We start from the raw sequence: 18,384 nt of genomic DNA on the forward strand, positions 1-18,384 counted from the left end.
GATTTATAAGGAATTAAAGGCAGTTATTTCCATAATTCTGTGGAATAACAATGGATGCTGATTTTGAATTTCAGGGATACATTTTTTCTCCTATTGTCTATGTATCTTGTGATATTAGGGGGAAAAATACCACACTGATTTTTTATGTAATTACTTAACTAGTTAATATATCACTTTTACTCTTGCCATTAAATATAAGTAACAACCTATTTATTTTAATACTGCTAAAATGAATGTGACGTAATTTAACATTTTCCTTCCAGAATAGCTCTTTATCAGTCATTTTTGAGTGGATTTTTTTGGTTTTCCCTTGTGTGTGTATGTATTTGTTCTTGAACATAAATTCCCCCAGGTTTGATAATCTGTTTATCATTACCTTACCTCACCGTAAATTAAAAGACGGAGGTTATACTACAAAACTCATTGATCCATCTTAGAAATGTACAGTAAAATACCGGATCATTAACTAAAAGTGCTGCTCTTCCCTCTCCTAGGGAGGCACCGTGATCGGCAGCGCGCGCTGCAAATCCTTCCGCACGCGCGAGGGCCGCCTGCAGGCTGCCTTCAACCTGGTGCAGAGAGGGATCACCAACCTCTGCGTGATCGGCGGCGACGGCAGCTTGACCGGCGCCAACCTCTTCCGGGAGGAGTGGAGCGGGCTGCTGGAAGAGCTGGCACAGAAAGGTGAGTGTGCCTTCAGGCCCCCTAGACTTCCCCTAACTGTAGGTGTGCAGACTGTATCCAGAGGGTGCATCTAAAGTTTAAAAATCAGATGTGTTCATTCTAGGAAATTATGTGGTTCTTCATAAAATAATACCTTTTGGTTTCTGTACATCCGCTTGTGTGTATCATAAAGGTTCAAAAAAGGCCAAATGGGCAACAGTCTTTGTGGCTTTTGTCCTCTATTATGAATCATTTTCAGCATTTGAATCTCTTATGTTTTTCTTGAAAAGCCCTATGCCCTCATATCCAATCTGAGGTGGTAATTCCTTTCCTACAACAAGCTACACATTTGTATGTTACTAAATTATGATGCTTTCCTTCCTGTACATCACTATTTGTTTAATATCAGAACATTAGGTGGCTGTTGATAGAAGTACAGCCAGCCCAGTAGTTGCCTTTGATAGCATCCAGGAGAATGTTTAGGGAAGAGTAAAGAATAAAATAATGCTGTGTTGATGCTATATGTTACTCATAATACATAAAAACTCTGATAGGTTCCATCCATTTCTGTCTTTGGAGCTTCCTGAACCAGATGATGTTAGCAGTCCTTAATGAATTTCTCTTCCATAAATGTATACAGTCTACTTGAAAGCATACAGAGTTTTGCTGAAAACATTGTGTAGCAAGGAGTTCTGCAGCTTCACTCAATAATGAAGATTGTGAAGAATCTTCCTCTGTTTATTTTGATACTGCTGGCTTCTAGATCATTTGATGTCCATAGTTTCTGTGCTAGAATAAACCATTAATGATCAATCCTGCTTCATCTCTGCATGCCACTTGAGATTTTGCAGCTGTCTTATTTTCCCTTCATCATCTCTTTTTCTAGATGGAAGAACCCTAGTTTGCTTAGTTGTTCCTTATATGTAAGTTCTATATCTTTGATCATCTTTGTTGCCCTTCTCTGAACCTTTTCCAGTTCTACCCTGTTTTGAGGTGGGGAGGACCACAACTGCACCCAGTATTCAAGATGAGGGCAAACCATGGATCTACACAGTAGTATAATGATCTTTGTTTTGTTCTCTATTCTTTTCTTAATATTTTCTAATATTTTGATTTTTTTTACTGCTATTGAGCATTGAAGCTGATTTATTAATGAAAACAGCATTATTATATTATGCTGGAAATAGTGTTGTTTTGTTTGTGATGTTAAGGTACATTTTTTTTCATGTGTCTTAGTTTACATTTATCTGCAATGAATTCCATCTGATACTTTACTGCTCACTGTGTCTTGCTAGTCTTCATTTCTTCTCAAACACTCCATACGTTTAGATCCCAAATAATTCAGTTTGATCAGTAAACTTTGGCACTTTGCTGCTCATTCCCTTTTCCAGGTTATTGCTGAGTGTGTTGAACAGCGCAGATCCCTGTAGAACTCCATTGGTTGCCTTCCTAAGATACAAGAATTTGTGTTTACCACTGCCTTCTGCCTCTAATTTTTTACCCTCTGTTTCACATTATTTACTCTATGAAAAGCCTTCTGTCTTATACAGTGTCTGCTTAGTTTCCTCAAAATCCTTTGGCAAATGACTTTGTCAATGGTTTTTTAGAAATCTAAGTAGAATATGTCAACCAGATATTAAGTCACATTTGGAACTCTAGAAGAGGTTTGTAATGCATGGTATACATTCATAGAAAACATTTTGATTCTTCTTCACAATGTTATATATATCTTCATGGACATTTTTATATTTTTCATTATGGTTTCTGCTGTTTTTCTGTAATGTAGACATTAAACACACTGATACATAGTTCTTGAATCTCATATTAAAAATTTGGCATTATATTTACTACCATCCCATCCACAGATACTAAGGTAGTTTTAAGTGCTTAAGCAGCTAAGGTATTTTCATCCTTGAGATCCTTTAGAACTCTTGGATGATGCAGCATTTTCATTGCTGTCTTGGGAGACACCGCTAAGATATAGAATAGGAGCTTTTCTGTTCTGTTTGCTTATTAATAATGAAATCAGAGCCTTTCAGTGTTGCAAAAGAGAAGTCTTCAAAAGGTGGATGCTGGTTTCTAACTGTTTACATATGCCCATAATGCCATTCTAACTGTTTACCATATGCCCAATTTGCATCCTTTTGCTTCTTTATTGCATGTTATACACTGAGACTACAGTTTGAATTATACTGTTTTAATTTGAAACCATAAATTCTAAGGTTGGTTACAAAACTTGATAATTATTTGACACTTTGAGATGGACTGAAAAGCTCTTATTTCCTTCCTTACTGTAAGGAGTTCTGTTCAGGATTCTTTTGTTTGGATGTTTGATTGGCTTTTGTTTGTAGTTTTGACTAACCTGTTACCTAAAATATCTAAACATAATTTAATGTTTGGATATGTTTAGTTTTTAAAAGTAGAGCACCCAAGCAATACATCTATTTTTTTTTTTTTAATAGTCTTATAGTTCTTTCTCTGAATACTTCTTTCCAGGAAAGATTGATGCAGAGGCTGTTAAGAAATATGCTTACCTTAACATTGTGGGAATGGTTGGATCCATAGACAATGACTTCTGTGGCACTGATATGACCATAGGTACTGACTCAGCTCTGCACAGAATAATTGAAGTTGTGGATGCCATCATGACCACTGCTCAGAGGTAAATTGAGCATATTATAGAGACTGATAACAAATACACACATTTGTTTAAGTTCATTTTAAGTAGCGTTTAGGTAGGTGGGGAAATAAAATTTCTTTTTTGACTGCATATTCCAAATGTCTTGGTTTCTTTTTTTCCTTAGTAACTGCTTTTTCATCATTCGTGTCATGGCAACACTTCAAGTATGCAATCATAGAGACTGCATCAGCCTTAGGGGCAGACTTGGTTTAATGTTTTTAGTCTTTTTCAGACATAGTCTGTTAGAGAAGATCCAGACAGACCATGAGTAGTCCAAAAATAGCATCTGTCTTATATAAGCTTTATTTCAGTAAGAATTAAGCAATTAAATGATTTTTTAAAAATACAGCTATACCATTACAGTTCTTAACTGTAAGTCTGCATCATTTACATTTCCAGTAAAGGTTATCTTCTCTCATAGCTGCCCATACATGTTTTACAAGAAAGTAGTGAAAATGAATAATGCATTGGAAGATACTTAATTTTAAATAGATTATTTAATATGCCAATGATTTTGTTCTCCTAATGTTTTTCTGTTTTGCTAAGGAATTCCAAGTTCAGAAACCATAGTAAACACAAGGTGTTTCATGATACTAGGTTCAGTTAATTTGTTTTCTTATTTTTACAGCCATCAGAGGACATTTGTTCTGGAGGTTATGGGGCGACACTGTGGGTATGTATTGTCTTCAGCATTTTGTGTCTTGTACCAGTACAATTATGAAAGAAATCTGAACTGTAAAAGTCTAATCATTTGTTCTATTTTTTAGGTATCTAGCTCTGGTTAGTGCCTTAGCCTGTGGTGCAGATTGGGTGTTTATTCCTGAATACCCACCAGAAGAAGGCTGGGAAGATTCAATGTGTGTTAAGCTTTCAGAGGTAATTTGTTAATGTGTTTGAGGTTCCCTAAAGTCTTTGTGGATGTTTATTTGAAAGCAGTGATTAAAAAGTGTGATCAGGACTTTAAGGAAGTCTTTGGTTTTGATGTCACATAAAGTTCTCTGTGATCTTGAACGTTTTTTTTTTTCTTGCACTCTGTGATTGTTCTGAGGAATCATATGACCCACCCTGGGAATGGCATAAAATTGTATTTATATAAGCAATATGTGTACATTTCCTCAGCAGTTTGATGTTAGACATTTTACTTCATCAGTGAAAAGATGAGTATGAAAATAAAAGGTGTGAGAGCAAATCACGTATGAGTGATCAAATACAAGAAATGTTTCCTCAAATCCTATTAGCTTAATGTAGAGCAATTGATGATAAAATGATATTGAAAATTACTCTTGTTTTTTTTTAACTACATGAATGTGCTTTTATTTTTATTACAGAACCGAGCACGAAAGAAAAGGCTGAATATTATTATTGTAGCTGAAGGAGCTATTGATTGTCACAACAAACCTATAACATCAGAGAAGGTTAAGGATGTAGGTGTCAACATCCCTATGATACAAGATTTCTGTTCATAAGATGGGGCTTATTGTTAACAATAACATTTTTGTCGAGTAAATCTGTTCCTATTAGGTAGCTTATCACACCATTGTATTTTATGCTTGTGCTTTGTTATCTAAAATTCCATAGTCAAATTAAGGGGCAATGTTTTCAGTGGCATTTAATTGGAACCTTTTCTCCTTGTAGTACAACACAGCAGTTGAAAAGCATCTGCTTCATGGATGCCTTCACTGACAGTTTGAAATCAGCTCAAATTTATAATCCTATTTTATGTATTTATAATCCTATTTTACTTCGTATGTCTTGTAAAATTTTTAATATTGGTCTGTCTCACAGTGAACTATACTGTGTGCTTTGGACAAAGTCTTGTCCAAATGATTGCTGTGCTAAAAATTTTATTGGTGTCTAAGATTAAGAAAACTTTTAAGCTGAATTTTTCTGCTTTTTTTTTTTTTAAGGAGTCATTAAGAAGTAAATTGGGAAATAGTCATTGGTGGAAAAGAGAGCTATGATACTTGGCTTTACCTGGGGTTTATGTGTCCTGTGACTATGAAGTTCTGTTTTCCATAGGTGTCAGTTTTAGAGAAACCTTTGGCTTCATTCAGAATTGCAGTTTTATGAAGTAACATTTAACACTAAGTGGTATTAAGTATACAATCATGCTAGCATATATATAAATGTTATATATATTTATATTTTATATAAATATAAAATAATGGTAATGATAAACCCACTGTATTTTGAAATTCTATGCAGCTTGTGGTTCAACGGCTTGGTTTTGACACCCGAGTAACCATCCTGGGTCATGTGCAAAGAGGTGGAACCCCTTCAGCTTTTGACAGAATTCTTGTGAGTATTCCCAAAATAACTGCCCATGGCACCACATAGGAAAACTACATTTTATAATTTATTTGGGGGTGGGATGGTTCTCTACCTGATCAACTTGACAAATCAAATTGTTACCTCACACTGACTGTCTGAATAGCTCAAATTCAGAGTAGTGAAGCACTTTGTGTAAAGCAATCTATGTTTAGCATCAAAATGTGAAGCTTAGTCATCCATACTTACAGGTATAAACAGCCCACAACTTTTTCACCTTACCAAGGAGTGATTTTTGTCAGCTTGAGTTACAAAGAAATCAGGACCATTTGTGTGATTGGAAGCCTGTGCATTTCAGTGCTTGCTTGAGCACTCAAACATCTCTACTTGCAGGCGAGTCGTATGGGTGTGGAAGCCGTGCTTGCCCTTTTAGAAGCTACTCCAGCTACCCCTGCCTGTGTTGTGTCCCTGTCTGGAAACCAGGCTGTCCGTCTGCCTCTGATGGAATGTGTGCAGATGGTGAGGCTCTGGCAAAAAGCCAATTTATGTTACTTATTTACTGCAACAGACTACTGTGTACAATAATTGCCTTTTCTCATTAGGACATTGATGGAATGTGTGCAGCACTTTTCCATATTTGGGAATGAATAATGATGTTCATGTATGTTCTCTATGTGTTACTATTCATTTGCAAACTATCAAGGAATAAGAAATACATATCTTCTTAATTTGTTCTAAAATTTGATCTCAGATTTTCTGGTTTTATTGTTATAACAAATTCTTCAGATGCTTGCATCCATTACATGTCACACACAAGTCAGGTTTCTTCACTAAAACTGCAGTTTAAACTGAAAGAAGAAAATGCATAATAGATATGTTGATTTCTTTGTCCCATTAAGACTTTAGGTATTTGTTTCTACTTTCTTCTTCTCCTCCACCCTAATTTATGCTGTGAGAGGAGGTAGCTCATAAATTGAGGAATTGTCAGTATTTCTTTTTTCACTGTGGAAATATATTAACATATGGAATATATTACATAATTGAACTCCTGTCTTTTTTAAACATACTGAGTAATAACTTGTTTTTTCAAGACTCAAGAAGTCCAGAAAGCCATGGATGAGGGAAGATTTCTTGAGGCTGTGAGGCTTCGTGGAAGGTATGTCCAATAGCTTATATCAGTTCATTTGCTGAAGAAAAGCATAGTTGCTTTGCAAAACAAAGCAAACTCTGATTCTCTGCTGTGTCAGACTGGGAGCTGTTCCTAGGCTAATTGGTCACAAAGCAAAAAAGCTTCTGTGCTGTATGACCTGACTGGTAGCTACGATAAATTTGTTTATTCATGAATTTGAGGCCAGTCCTGTGAGCTTGTTTATAAGTAGTTGGTATTTTTCCAGCAGTAATGTTAGAAGAGGTGTTCTTCAGTCCTGTCAGGAGAGTGATTTGTGTTTCAAGTCGCCTGATAATAAAATACTTTTTCCCAAGTCTAGAAAACTAATTTATTTAGCTGCACAGTTGTTTCATGTTTTATGACTCTTATCTTAAAGAATTGAATATTTTTAATTGTTCTCTGATTTCCAGTTTTTGCCATGTTTTGTATTTGCAATAACAATGGTGTTAGTATTTCATACCAGTTTTTTAATGTTTCTGAAAAATGCAAATGTTCCTTTAAAATAACTGTGAGTTTAAAATGTTACTATTTTATTTGCTTATCTTATTTGCTCATTTGTTTAGGAGCTTTGAAAACAACCTTAACACATACAAATTACTGTCTCACAAAAAGCCAGATGCTGAGCTTCCAAAGGTAAGGGGGTTTGTTGATTGTGCAATGCATGTCTGCTTTTGGGATCTATTAATAACTCCCTTCAAACCTCTATTATAGCATAGGTTAAAATTAAATATTATAGAGATGCACACTAGTTTATTCTAATAATAGGTAACAATTTTTAAAGAGAAATACCATTGTAACTAGAAAATTGCTGTAGACAGTTTACTTCTGTTTTGGATGTACAGCTGATCACAATTGTTACAATGTTTGATCCTAACAGTTACTGTTTTGCCCTCTGTTTCTTACCCTGGAGAGCAGGAGGTGTGATATTCAAGATTATGATTAAGACTCTGAAAATCATTCTATAAAGGAGGGTTCTATATTAAAAGAATTCTAAGCCTTCCTTCTGAAGGGTAAAACCACTCAAGAGCAAACGAAAATCCAGGAATTCATGGGAAGCAATACTGAGGACAGATCCTTCACCTTTTTGTGAAATAATAAGTCACTCTGCATGACATAGTAACGGACATTTAATTTCTTTGTAGTTCCTAAGATTAGTATGAGAGGAAATTTGGATTTATTTAGGAAGCAGACGCTAAATTTTGTGTGCAAACAAATCTTTAAAGGATTTTTTTTTGGTTTTATTGAAAGTTTACTGAATAGTTCTCTTTGATCATAGTTGGTGACTATGTCATCTCACTTGGTAATTCCTCTTTTAATTGTAGTTTGTGACCATTTGTGACCTTATTTGCATAATGATGTTGCTTTTACACTTTCTAGAAATCTTTTTCCCAAATAAATATTTGAGTAATGATTACTTGTGGTAGCTTCTCAGCATTATTAAGGAGCAAAATTACATTGATAATACATTAAGGACCTAAGACTGACCTTCACGAGACGAAGGAATTCAGGATTTTTTAGGTGGATATTTAACATTTTCTTAGCAGATCAGGTGTTTGGGTGGTGGGTTTCTTTTTTTTTTTCTTAATACAGCAATGCAAATGCAGGACTGTTAGCACTGGGCTTTTGCATTTTTTTTCTAAAATACTTTTGTCATACCTTCTGTGATAAATGGCATTAGAAGGAAACGTAGACCACGTGTAATTACTAACTACTTGGATTTGACCATACGAACAAAATCTGTGTGCCTTCAGTAAAAGAGGTTGAATAGGAATTAAAAAGTAGATGAAATGTGCATGTCACAGGAATTGAGGAAAGAGCTAAGCTGATCAGATCAGAAGAGCCAGCTGAATGCTCTGCTTCAGCAGTGCTTCTGCACACATATTTTGCTGTTTGTAATTACATTGCATTTTTCTACAATCCTTCAACTGTACCAGAACCAGAAAAAAAGAACCCCAAATAAACCCTTGCATATACTATGGTTCATGTCCCTTTTATTGTGGTTTTTTGAAGGGGTTGTTGTTAGGTTGGGGTTTTTTTGTTTGCTTGTTTTGGTTTTTAATCAGATGAGATTCCATGGTAGTTACTTAACTTGTCAGTTTTGTTTTTTTATTTGTTCTCATCTTCTAGAATATAGCTAAATAACTTCTACCTCTTCTGCAGGACCCAAGTTGTTACAATTGTCATTGAGAACTGTTTTAAAAACTTCCATAATCTGAAAATGTGTGGTGTTGGGAAAGATGCTGAGTGCTCCTGTTCACTAATGTATTGTCAGCTGCTTGAGAAACCTGGCCATTACCTTAATTTTAAAACTTGTCTGTTCCTCTCTGCCTTGTACTAATGATACACACATAAATGCTGTGGTGCTAGAGTCAGTTCCTACTTTTCTTTTTTTTTTGCTATTGTTAGTGTGTTCGTGGAAAAAAAACCAAAAAGTCCTGCTTTAGTAACATGAAGCTGGTAACATGGCCAGGTTGGGTGGAGCTCTGAGCAGCCTGGTCTAGTGAAAGGTATCCCCTGGCCATGTCAGGGGGTTGGAATGAGATGATCTTTATGGTCCTTCCAACCCAAACTATTCTGTGATGCTATTTTATGTTTCTTGAACCTGGGCTAGAATATAAAAACATGAATAATTTAACTTGTAAACCAAATGGAATTATGATAAAGTCGTATTTAAGAACAAACGTTCTTTTTTTTTTGTTTGTTTGTCTCTTTGATATTCTGAAAGTGGGGAAATGTGTCTGCATCTTGCAGTTAACTTTAAATTTTCAACATGTTTAGGGGCTTTGAAATTTTCTTTCCTGCATTCCAGTATTTAGCAACGGCATATGATGTACAAATTAACCATGGTGTAGAGGTCAAAGTCCTTACTAAATATTATTTTTATCTTGCAGAGTAATTTTAATGTGGCAGTTTTAAATGTTGGTGCCCCTGCAGCTGGAATGAATGCCGCCGTGAGGGCTGCAGTGAGAGTTGGCATAACTGAAGGTCACAAAATATTTGCTGTCATTGATGGTTTTGAAGGGTTCGCTAGAGGGAAGGTCAGTGTCACGTGTGTGCATTACCAAGTGCTAGGTACCCCATCCCACACCACCACCTTTGTTCATGTTCTTGGAAGGTATGTTCTGTCATAACTGCTGAGAGAACTGGTTCTCTAAGTGTTTTTATTTTATAAAAATCTATAAAACCTAGACTGTAACTGTATTTCTCAACTATTCAAGTCTGTAGAGTCATTTATGCTGTGTTTTACTAATCACATGCTGCAAAGCTACAAAATCAGTTCAGATGAATCCTGCCTTGAGTTTTGGTCAATGTATAGCATATTGTATTTTTTCACAGAGTAGCAGAATAATCTCTGATTCTGAACAATGACTTATTGCATATGTATTCCTTTGCTGTGAGAAGCTTTGTAATGGTGCTTATTAATGGAGGAAGCTTTTTTTTCCATTAAGTAAGTTAGATTCTTCTATTCCCCTGTTTTTAAATGTTATGCATTGGTTGGTGTACTGAAGAGAAACTGAATGCAAGATTACTGATTTCTGTGCCTGGCTGCAGCCACATGTCCCAAAACTTAAATCAAAGACCTAGCTTTAGATTTTTTTGCTTCACATTCAGTAGGAGAGGATGGGAGAATAGGATTGAGATATGAAACACAGAGACAGGGTTCATCTTGGTCAGGAAGAAAAAAGAACAAATGTAATGGAAAGGGATTGTAGTAATTCAAGAGAAATGGAGTTGAACTCCTGATGCTGTTTTCTTTCTTCACCTCATTTAGTTTTAGTGATGTCAGTGCCCAATAACTTGTTACAACAGCTTTTCATGAAGTAGTACCTGGTGTTTGCTGCAGCTCAAGAGAAGTAATTGGATAATCACTTAACAAAATCTCCTTTTCTACTTTTATTCAAAGATAAAGGAAATTTCCTGGGGAGATGTTGGAGGCTGGACTGGTCAAGGAGGATCAATTCTTGGTACAAAACGGTAACATCAATATTTTTGTCAATTGATATGATGAACTGTAGTGCTTTATATAACCATTGTATGATTCCATGTTTGTTTCCTCCCGCAGAGTGTTTTTAAGTCCTCAATTTTTGTACATTGGGGTTTTTTGTGTTTGTTTTTTGTTCAAATCCTTTTGTTCCAGCTTGGGTATCTTTATAGTACTGAACCAGCTCTGAATAGTGGGAGTTGGGACCTCAACTTAAAAATTTCCTGAGGTCCTTACACTTTAAAGGATTTCAAACCTGCAGTTTCTTTACACTTGACATGAGTTCTTATTGTTTGTCTGGAAGAGCTACTTGTATGGATAAATATGTAAAACAAAAACCATTGTGTTGCCTGCTGACTTTATGATTTCAGCTTAGTAATGAGTTCTTAGTGCTTCAGAGTCTGTAAATTGTTTTTATTTTTCTTTTGGTTTAATGATTTTTAGTACTCTTCCTGCAAAATACTTGGAGAAGATTGCTGACCAGATGCGCACTAACAACATTAACGCCCTTATGGTTATTGGTGGATTTGAGGTACACTGAAATATCTAATTATGTCTAAGTAGACTAGAATTCCTAACAAAATTAATAGTCTTGTATGATTTTTACCCAATCTTCATGTAAAGTGCATTTGGTTCTATCTGTATTTGATACACAACATAGATAGTGTTTAGAATCATAAGTATTGTCAATCAGTGGTTCTCTGGAAAACTGGCATTCAAGACAGTGACTAGAACTGCTAAACAGATGTGCTAAATGGATAAATGAGATGAGATAGTGTTATAGTTTCTTGTATTAAAATAAATTAATAACTTCTGTTGTTGAAGTTTCAGTCTCAACTGTATCCATACTTAGAACATCCTTGCCAAAGTTCTTGACTCTTAGTAGAAATTGCACTGTGGTTCCTTATTTAAGCCACTCCTCTCACATAGTGCATGTTAAAATCTGTCATGGATCTAGAGAAGTATTTGTTTCCTGTATTTCATGTTTACTTTGTTCTAAAAAAACAATTTTTTGAAATTTTGATTCAGGAAAGTACTTTGCCTGCTTCTTGCAGAGAAGAATGTGCTCATTTTTTTTTGATAAAGAGTGTATCTTCCTTTTTTGTCCCAGCTGTTAGCTATGACCCTAATTCAGAAATATTAAAATTTTTAAATCAGGAGTTAACAGTACCTGAAGATTGGGGAACTAGTTTGTTTTGTTGAAAACCAACTTTCTGTGCCTAAATTATTCATTTTCAAGAGAACATATGCTCTATTTATTGTTTTTAAATACATGCCTGTTTCTAATGCTTTCTCTTTTGTCTGTGTTAGATTTTAGTGGTTCCCTAGTGCTCTGACTTGCTGAAGTGTGCTGTGGTAGAAATGGCTTCCCCTGTGGCCCTTCTCATTTTGTCACTCCCAACTCTGCCCTTCCTTTATTCATCCTAATTTTTCACCTGATGCCTGTGCCCAACAGGCTTACCTTGGACTTCTGGAATTGTCAGCTGCCCGGGAGAAATATGACGAATTCTGTGTTCCAATGGTTATGGTTCCTGCAACTGTATCCAACAATGTACCGGGTTCAGATTTCAGCATTGGTGCAGATACTGCTCTGAACACTATAACTGATGTAAGTCTGCTCTGGTGTGTGCATCTACTAACAAAGCAATTGTTTAAACTTACTCAATTGGCTACTATTGGATATTTTTGTAGACCAGAACTTAAGAAATGTGATCTGGGAAATTATAATTTCTTGATATAGCCACAGTCATGACACCACTTTAGAAAAGAGAAAGTCTAGGATCCCAAATGCTTCCATTTAGTTTCTGCTGAAACTGCAATGACCTCTAAATTTTTTAAGTGCAAGATAAGATGGCAGGCATCTATTGTTGTTTAAGAAAGAAAGAAGCCTAAAACTGAGACTTGGATGATCATTTGCATGGTAGAGGGGAGAAACATGCCTGTTCATAATATATAGAGTTGTAGTATACCCAGCTGCAACAAACACTGAAGGAAAGTTGCTCTATTGAGAAGGAGATTCTTAGTTATGTAACATCTTTACTCCTTTAAGAGAATATGTAAAATCTGTATTTCTCTAATAATAGGCATTACATGTGCTAATAGCAGATTTAATAAAAAGAGTTGAGACATGTTAAGTAATTTTTAAAATATCAAATGCAATAATACAACATGAAGTAAAAATTGAATGTTTAATCTCTTACGAGGAAAAAGCTTCTCTACTTTGAGGGTGATAGAGCACTGGAGAAAGCAGCCCAGGGTGGTTGTGCAGTCTCCTATGGAGATAATCCAAACCCTCCTGGGTTGTTCTATGTCACTTGCTCAGGTGTTCCTGCCTTGGCAAGGGATTGGACTACATGATCTCCAGAGGTCCCTTCCAGTCCCAGCCATTCCTCAATTCTCTAACGCTAATCTCAGTTGAACAGAAAGCTTAGTCAGTTGGACAAAAAGAGTTTCAAGTTGCTTTTGGAAATTAAATGACAGTTCTCTTACTGCTTAAATGTATTTGAAAATTTTAATCATGATAGTCGTTTAATTTCAAGGATTCTTCAGATGTCACCAACTTTGAATGCACTACCATAATTTTTTCTTTTTTTTTTTTTTTCCACCATTCCAACATAAATAACTTCATCAGTTAGGAAATATCAGTTTCCTGAAGTATTGTACAGTCTTACTTGAGTAAGACTGTAAGCTAACTAAAATTCACTGAATTAATTCTTTATTGACAACTTGGGTTATAAGTGTTAATGTTGTTTCCAGTTCTGGTAAATAAAAATATCTGTCCAAAATGACTGATCACGAACTAAGGTGAGTAAAATGATTGTGCATAACATCTGCTTTCTTTCTTTTCTTATCTTCATAAACTTTGTTAACCAAACTGACTTCTTTTTATAGGTTATTTCATGCAAAGGGGATATATAGTAGTCAGTCAGTCTGTGTTGCTGTGGTTTGCTTTTCTGTTTAGGTTTCTAGGTGTCATCTGCCTTCATTAGATAAAATGTTTGTATTTTCAGTGTGGTAGTTGAAAACTTTTCAAAAGCTTTTTTTTTTTTTTTTTTTTTTTTTGCTAGTGGCTTTCTCCTGGTTGTTTTGCATTTAATTTTGCCTAGATTTTTCTCTGGATTAAATATGAAAAGTAGTGGCTTTGCAAGATTTATATTCAGTTGCGTGGAAGATTAAATTTGTGGTGATTTTGGAAGGACTAGACTTTTGCATTTGGAAAACATTTCTGCTTGATATCTTTTCAGTTTTTTGCTCTGATTGTTTGAACATTGTTTGATTCACAAAAACTCCCAGTGCCATTCTTGTGTCATGCTTAGATCAGGTGAAGTAGCAACTGTGCCCCCTGTTAAATGTGACCAGATAAGCTCAATACATGCCATACAATTGACTGTGGTAAAATAAAAGTAGGAGGTGGACATTCTCCATTTTATTCATTTTATCAAGTTTATATGTAGTTTTTTATTCCTGTTAACACAGGATAATAATAAATGTATCATAGTTTACAATGCTCTCAGAGCAGCAGAACCTTTTCTGAACACCCAAGTGTCGTCACACTTAGTTTTTCTGTGGTATGGTTCTTACTTGCATGATCTTGCCTACCTCTAGTAAGGTAAGTACAGTTGTGCTGGTAATGAGGGATTGTTGCTCTTTGGCATCATTGGACACTCCTCAGTTGTTTTAACTTACCAAGTGTATAAAGTATGCTGAAACATTTGCTGATAGAATGTGTTAAAATTCTGCATTTAAACAGATAAGCAATTACAAAATAGGCTTATCAGATACATAACTTCTGAATGAGAGATTAGTAGAGTGTGCTCCTCACAAAGGCATGAACATTTCTCAATAACTAATTTAGGTTCTATAACAGTTCATGGGGACCCTTCTGAAATGGTCCGTTTTTTCCACTTCTGTTTTAAAATCTTGGCTTCAGATTTGATTTATCTTTTGAATAGTGTTTTAAATATATGATAAACTGTATTTTTTACTTCACTTTTCAGAATATTAGAAAAATGCTAATGACAACATAAATATAAAGGGGAAAGCTGGATGTTTCTACCTGAGGAGGATAGGCTTAAGGATAATACATATAGGCATACCAAGTTATCCTTTTAGGATTGCAGGATAAAAACATGAACTTCAGATTTTCTATTAAACGAAGCATCACTAAAATAACTACCATAATAAAAATATCTATATTTTCACGTATGTTGCTAATTCAATGAAGTGAATAGGATGTTATTTTGGATGTCAGACCTCAGGAATGTGGCAACCATGAAATGAAAGGAAAAGGTATCAGCTAGATGAGAATAATGGAACCTGAAAAAGAGAGAGGCTAAAACTTTTTGTGTGTTTCTTTGTCAATCCTACATTTCTTTTCACCAGAGGAAAAGGGGGTACAGACTGATGATTTGGTTTTATGGGGGGAAAAAAAATGAAACATCTCCCGAAGAACAAAGACCGCTACAGTCAGATGCCTTAAGGCAGTCTCCACACATTCCTGTGGAAAACAGATGCCTGTACCATCCCAGTAGCATGTGTGGCTCCACATTACTCTGAACTGGGAAGCTGAAAATTAGCCTTGGCCACTAGCTAACCTGTTAATTTTTCATCTCCTTCAGTCCTAGTAACAGCTGATGTGGAGTAAGGGCAGAAACTCCATTCCCTTCAGTGGCCATTTGTATTTAGATCATCTTAAAGTCAACAAACAGTAGTCTTTGCTTGACTGCATGAATTTTTATAAAGCATCCTTGGTTATGTTGGTTATGGCAACAACCTTTTTAGTAACACAAATCCAATAAAAGGGTAGGAAATTATTAAACCATTTTATTAACATAGTGCAGTATCCCTTTATGGCCTTACTGTAGTAATTAAAAAAAAAATACTAGCATAGCAGTTACTAAAACCATTGATCACTTATTTACCCTTTATAATTAAGTGACCATATATTAAAAGCATTTTCATGTTTTGCCACAGTGATGCAAAGATGTTGCATATAATCATCTAATGCTCCTGCTTGGTGAAGGTACAGTCATTGGATATGTTGGCTGAAATCACTTGCATCAAATAAAATGGCAATATTTAATGCAAGTCAAACATATCATAACTGCATCTTAACATAACATAAATGCAGACTAACCAGTTATGTTAGTTAGTGCTCTACATCTCCCTTTGACTTGTTTTTCCAGAAGTCTTAATGTAAAACGTTTTAGAGAAACTCATGTTTTGCAGATCCCCAGGAAGCTGCGTGGTTTTGCCAAACCACTGTTACTTTGTATGTTTTTATTCTTCTAATAGAAATAAAAGTTCAAAGCAGTCTGACTGAGCTGAGTTGGGCCAGGAAATTACTGAAATTTCCTAAGTGAAGTCTCAGCCACTCAAAAAACCAAATCCCAAATAAACCCCTCCTATTTGTTGCTCCTGGCTGTACTTCTTCGGAGCTCTTTGGGTCTGAAAGTGCCATCTTTTAGGCTGTGTTTCAACCTCAAACTGAAAGTATAGCACTGAACCATTTCATTTACAAAACAGTGAGATGAGAGATTTTTTAGGAAGTCGGTTTGCATTTATGCACCTGCAGCCATAAATATCCTGTCTTCTCACTGAACAGGATCTTCTCTGTCTAGGACAAAAACTCAGAAGGAGAACTCTCACAGGTAGGGGATTTACCCATAATTTTCTTCTAAGTTTTTCCTTAAACCAGTCACTGTGCAATATGCCTGTAGATACCTCAATAGGTATCCAGTTTTGATCTGCAATAGTTGGCTTCTCTGAACCAATTTGCAAAATCAAGAAAATGAGACTTCTGTGAACATCAGTTTCTGGGAGAAAGAGATGAAAAAGTCATGTACTATGTAATCAGGCTTTCTGGTGGAGAGCCATTACATAGGCAGTTTGAAAAATTGCCACACTTCATGAGAGATGCTGATGAGTTTAGATTAGAAATAATTGGAATAATGTAATGTATGTTTACTTAAAACAGCTGCAAAATCTTAACATTTATTTTGACATCCACTAGGAGCACCTTGTCCTTTTGAATGATAATATATTTACTTGTAGAATTTGGAGTCTTTCCAAGGACCTAAAACTGCTTTTCAAAGAATCCTTGAACTATACTTGCAAACTTTATTAACTCATCCATGTGCATATGTTCCTAGATTTTTCTAGGCCTACATCCAGTCTGTGTTCACAGAGGCAGATGTGTGATGTTGATAGAAACTTTGAAGGCATGGGTGAACTTTTTTTTCCTTTCTCTTGGTGGAAATAGATGCATATCTTGACTTTCTAGGATAACATAGTTTTTTTAAAAAGTGTCTTTCTTTAAGTATTTTCTTCAAGTTGCAAGGGTTTTACTAGTTAACTTTCTAAGCTCCTTAGCATGTATCAGACTCTGTTCTTTAATTTCTTTCTTGTGGAATGATTTCCAGTCTAGCTTTTTGCTATCCTTTCCTACCTAGCTGCTTCAGACCGCTCTGCTGTGCACACTTCATCTTCAGTCTGTACTAACTTGTACTAATCCTCTGCATTTCTTCAAAGAGCATTGTGCCAATGCAACCCCAGTGCACTGTTGTGGTATGTACAGGATATTTCCACCCCCACCCCCACAAATAATCTCACCAATTGTATTTACTTGGGCCAGTGGACAGCCACATTTACCATCACATGCCAGGAGTCATTAGCAGAGCAGTCCAAAGACAAGGAATGTTTCACTCACACTTGTACCACTGCTTCAGGCCTTTGAAAGTTGTCTGCAGCTCTACGAGGCGCGTGCCAGCTTTGAGGAGTTTAGAGTTCCTATGTGTGTGGTACCTGCTACTATTAGCAACAATGTGCCAGGCACAGACTATAGCCTTGGTACTGACACTGCCTTGAATGCTATTGTGGAGGTAAGACTGCATATCTTTTAAAAGTTAAGATGATAAAATGCATAAGATGAGGATACTTAAAGACTTTGCAATGTCTGGTTTTCTTAAATAACTCAATTACTTGTGTTTTTTAATGGTTAATAGTTCAGTTTTCCAAGACTGATTAAAGATTAACCTTAGAAAAAGTATTATGTGAAATGCTTAATTTTTGGGTATTCTCTTTTGTTCTTCAAGACTCCTGCATTAGTGCTTAGGTTATTTGCTTTTACTGAGAATCAAATATTTGGCTTTCTTTAATTTCATTTTTATCTTACATCTTACTTAGGTAGAAGAAGAAAGCACATGTTTTATAAATAAATGTCCCATTTTTTGGATGAACTATTGACTGAGCTCAGTGCAGTAGAGCATTTTAAGTACATGATTAACACTAAACACATGAATAATCCCACAGACTCCATTAGGCTTAATGTACACTAAGTGCATATAAATGCTTGGATAGGATAAGCAGTTAAGTCTGTCACTGATGTTCAACTAAACAGTGCAGGGTCAGAACAGTCAGTGTTCCAGTTTCAGTCTACCATAGTTTTTCCCTTATACAGCTGTTTTATGAGCTCTTTCAGTCCTATTTACTTTGTTTAAGACACAGCAAAGGGAACTGAGCTGAGATGTAATGCAAACAAATGAGTAAATCTTACCTGCTCTGAGTTTTATCAAAGCCATCATTAGCAAGCCATATAACTAAATCATGAAGTAATTTGCCAAG

At 35.6% G+C, this 18,384-nt stretch overlaps 1 protein-coding gene across 3 annotated transcripts in view; it reads left to right on the forward strand.

The window, feature by feature from the left end:
* The window catches only part of PFKP (phosphofructokinase, platelet), a 42,502-nt gene that overhangs the window by 16,881 nt on the left and 7,237 nt on the right, over positions 1 to 18,384 (forward strand). The window contains exons 4-17 of one of the 3 annotated variants that reach the window (XM_053976265.1): positions 495 to 684; positions 3,160 to 3,325; positions 3,972 to 4,016; positions 4,111 to 4,219; positions 4,672 to 4,767; positions 5,549 to 5,641; positions 6,005 to 6,130; positions 6,703 to 6,767; positions 7,343 to 7,412; positions 9,671 to 9,817; positions 10,684 to 10,754; positions 11,206 to 11,293; positions 12,218 to 12,370; positions 17,490 to 17,642. In XM_053976265.1, the coding sequence (XP_053832240.1) occupies positions 495 to 684; positions 3,160 to 3,325; positions 3,972 to 4,016; positions 4,111 to 4,219; positions 4,672 to 4,767; positions 5,549 to 5,641; positions 6,005 to 6,130; positions 6,703 to 6,767; positions 7,343 to 7,412; positions 9,671 to 9,817; positions 10,684 to 10,754; positions 11,206 to 11,293; positions 12,218 to 12,370; positions 17,490 to 17,642 (1,572 nt within the window). The remainder of the gene's footprint in view (positions 1 to 494; positions 685 to 3,159; positions 3,326 to 3,971; positions 4,017 to 4,110; positions 4,220 to 4,671; positions 4,768 to 5,548; positions 5,642 to 6,004; positions 6,131 to 6,702; positions 6,768 to 7,342; positions 7,413 to 9,670; positions 9,818 to 10,683; positions 10,755 to 11,205; positions 11,294 to 12,217; positions 12,371 to 17,489; positions 17,643 to 18,384) is intronic. The other 2 variants (XM_053976249.1, XM_053976257.1) reach the window with 2 other exon arrangements.

This window comes from Vidua macroura, chromosome 1 (genome assembly GCF_024509145.1).
Source record: "Vidua macroura isolate BioBank_ID:100142 chromosome 1, ASM2450914v1, whole genome shotgun sequence".
NCBI classification, from domain to species: domain Eukaryota; kingdom Metazoa; phylum Chordata; class Aves; order Passeriformes; family Viduidae; genus Vidua; species Vidua macroura.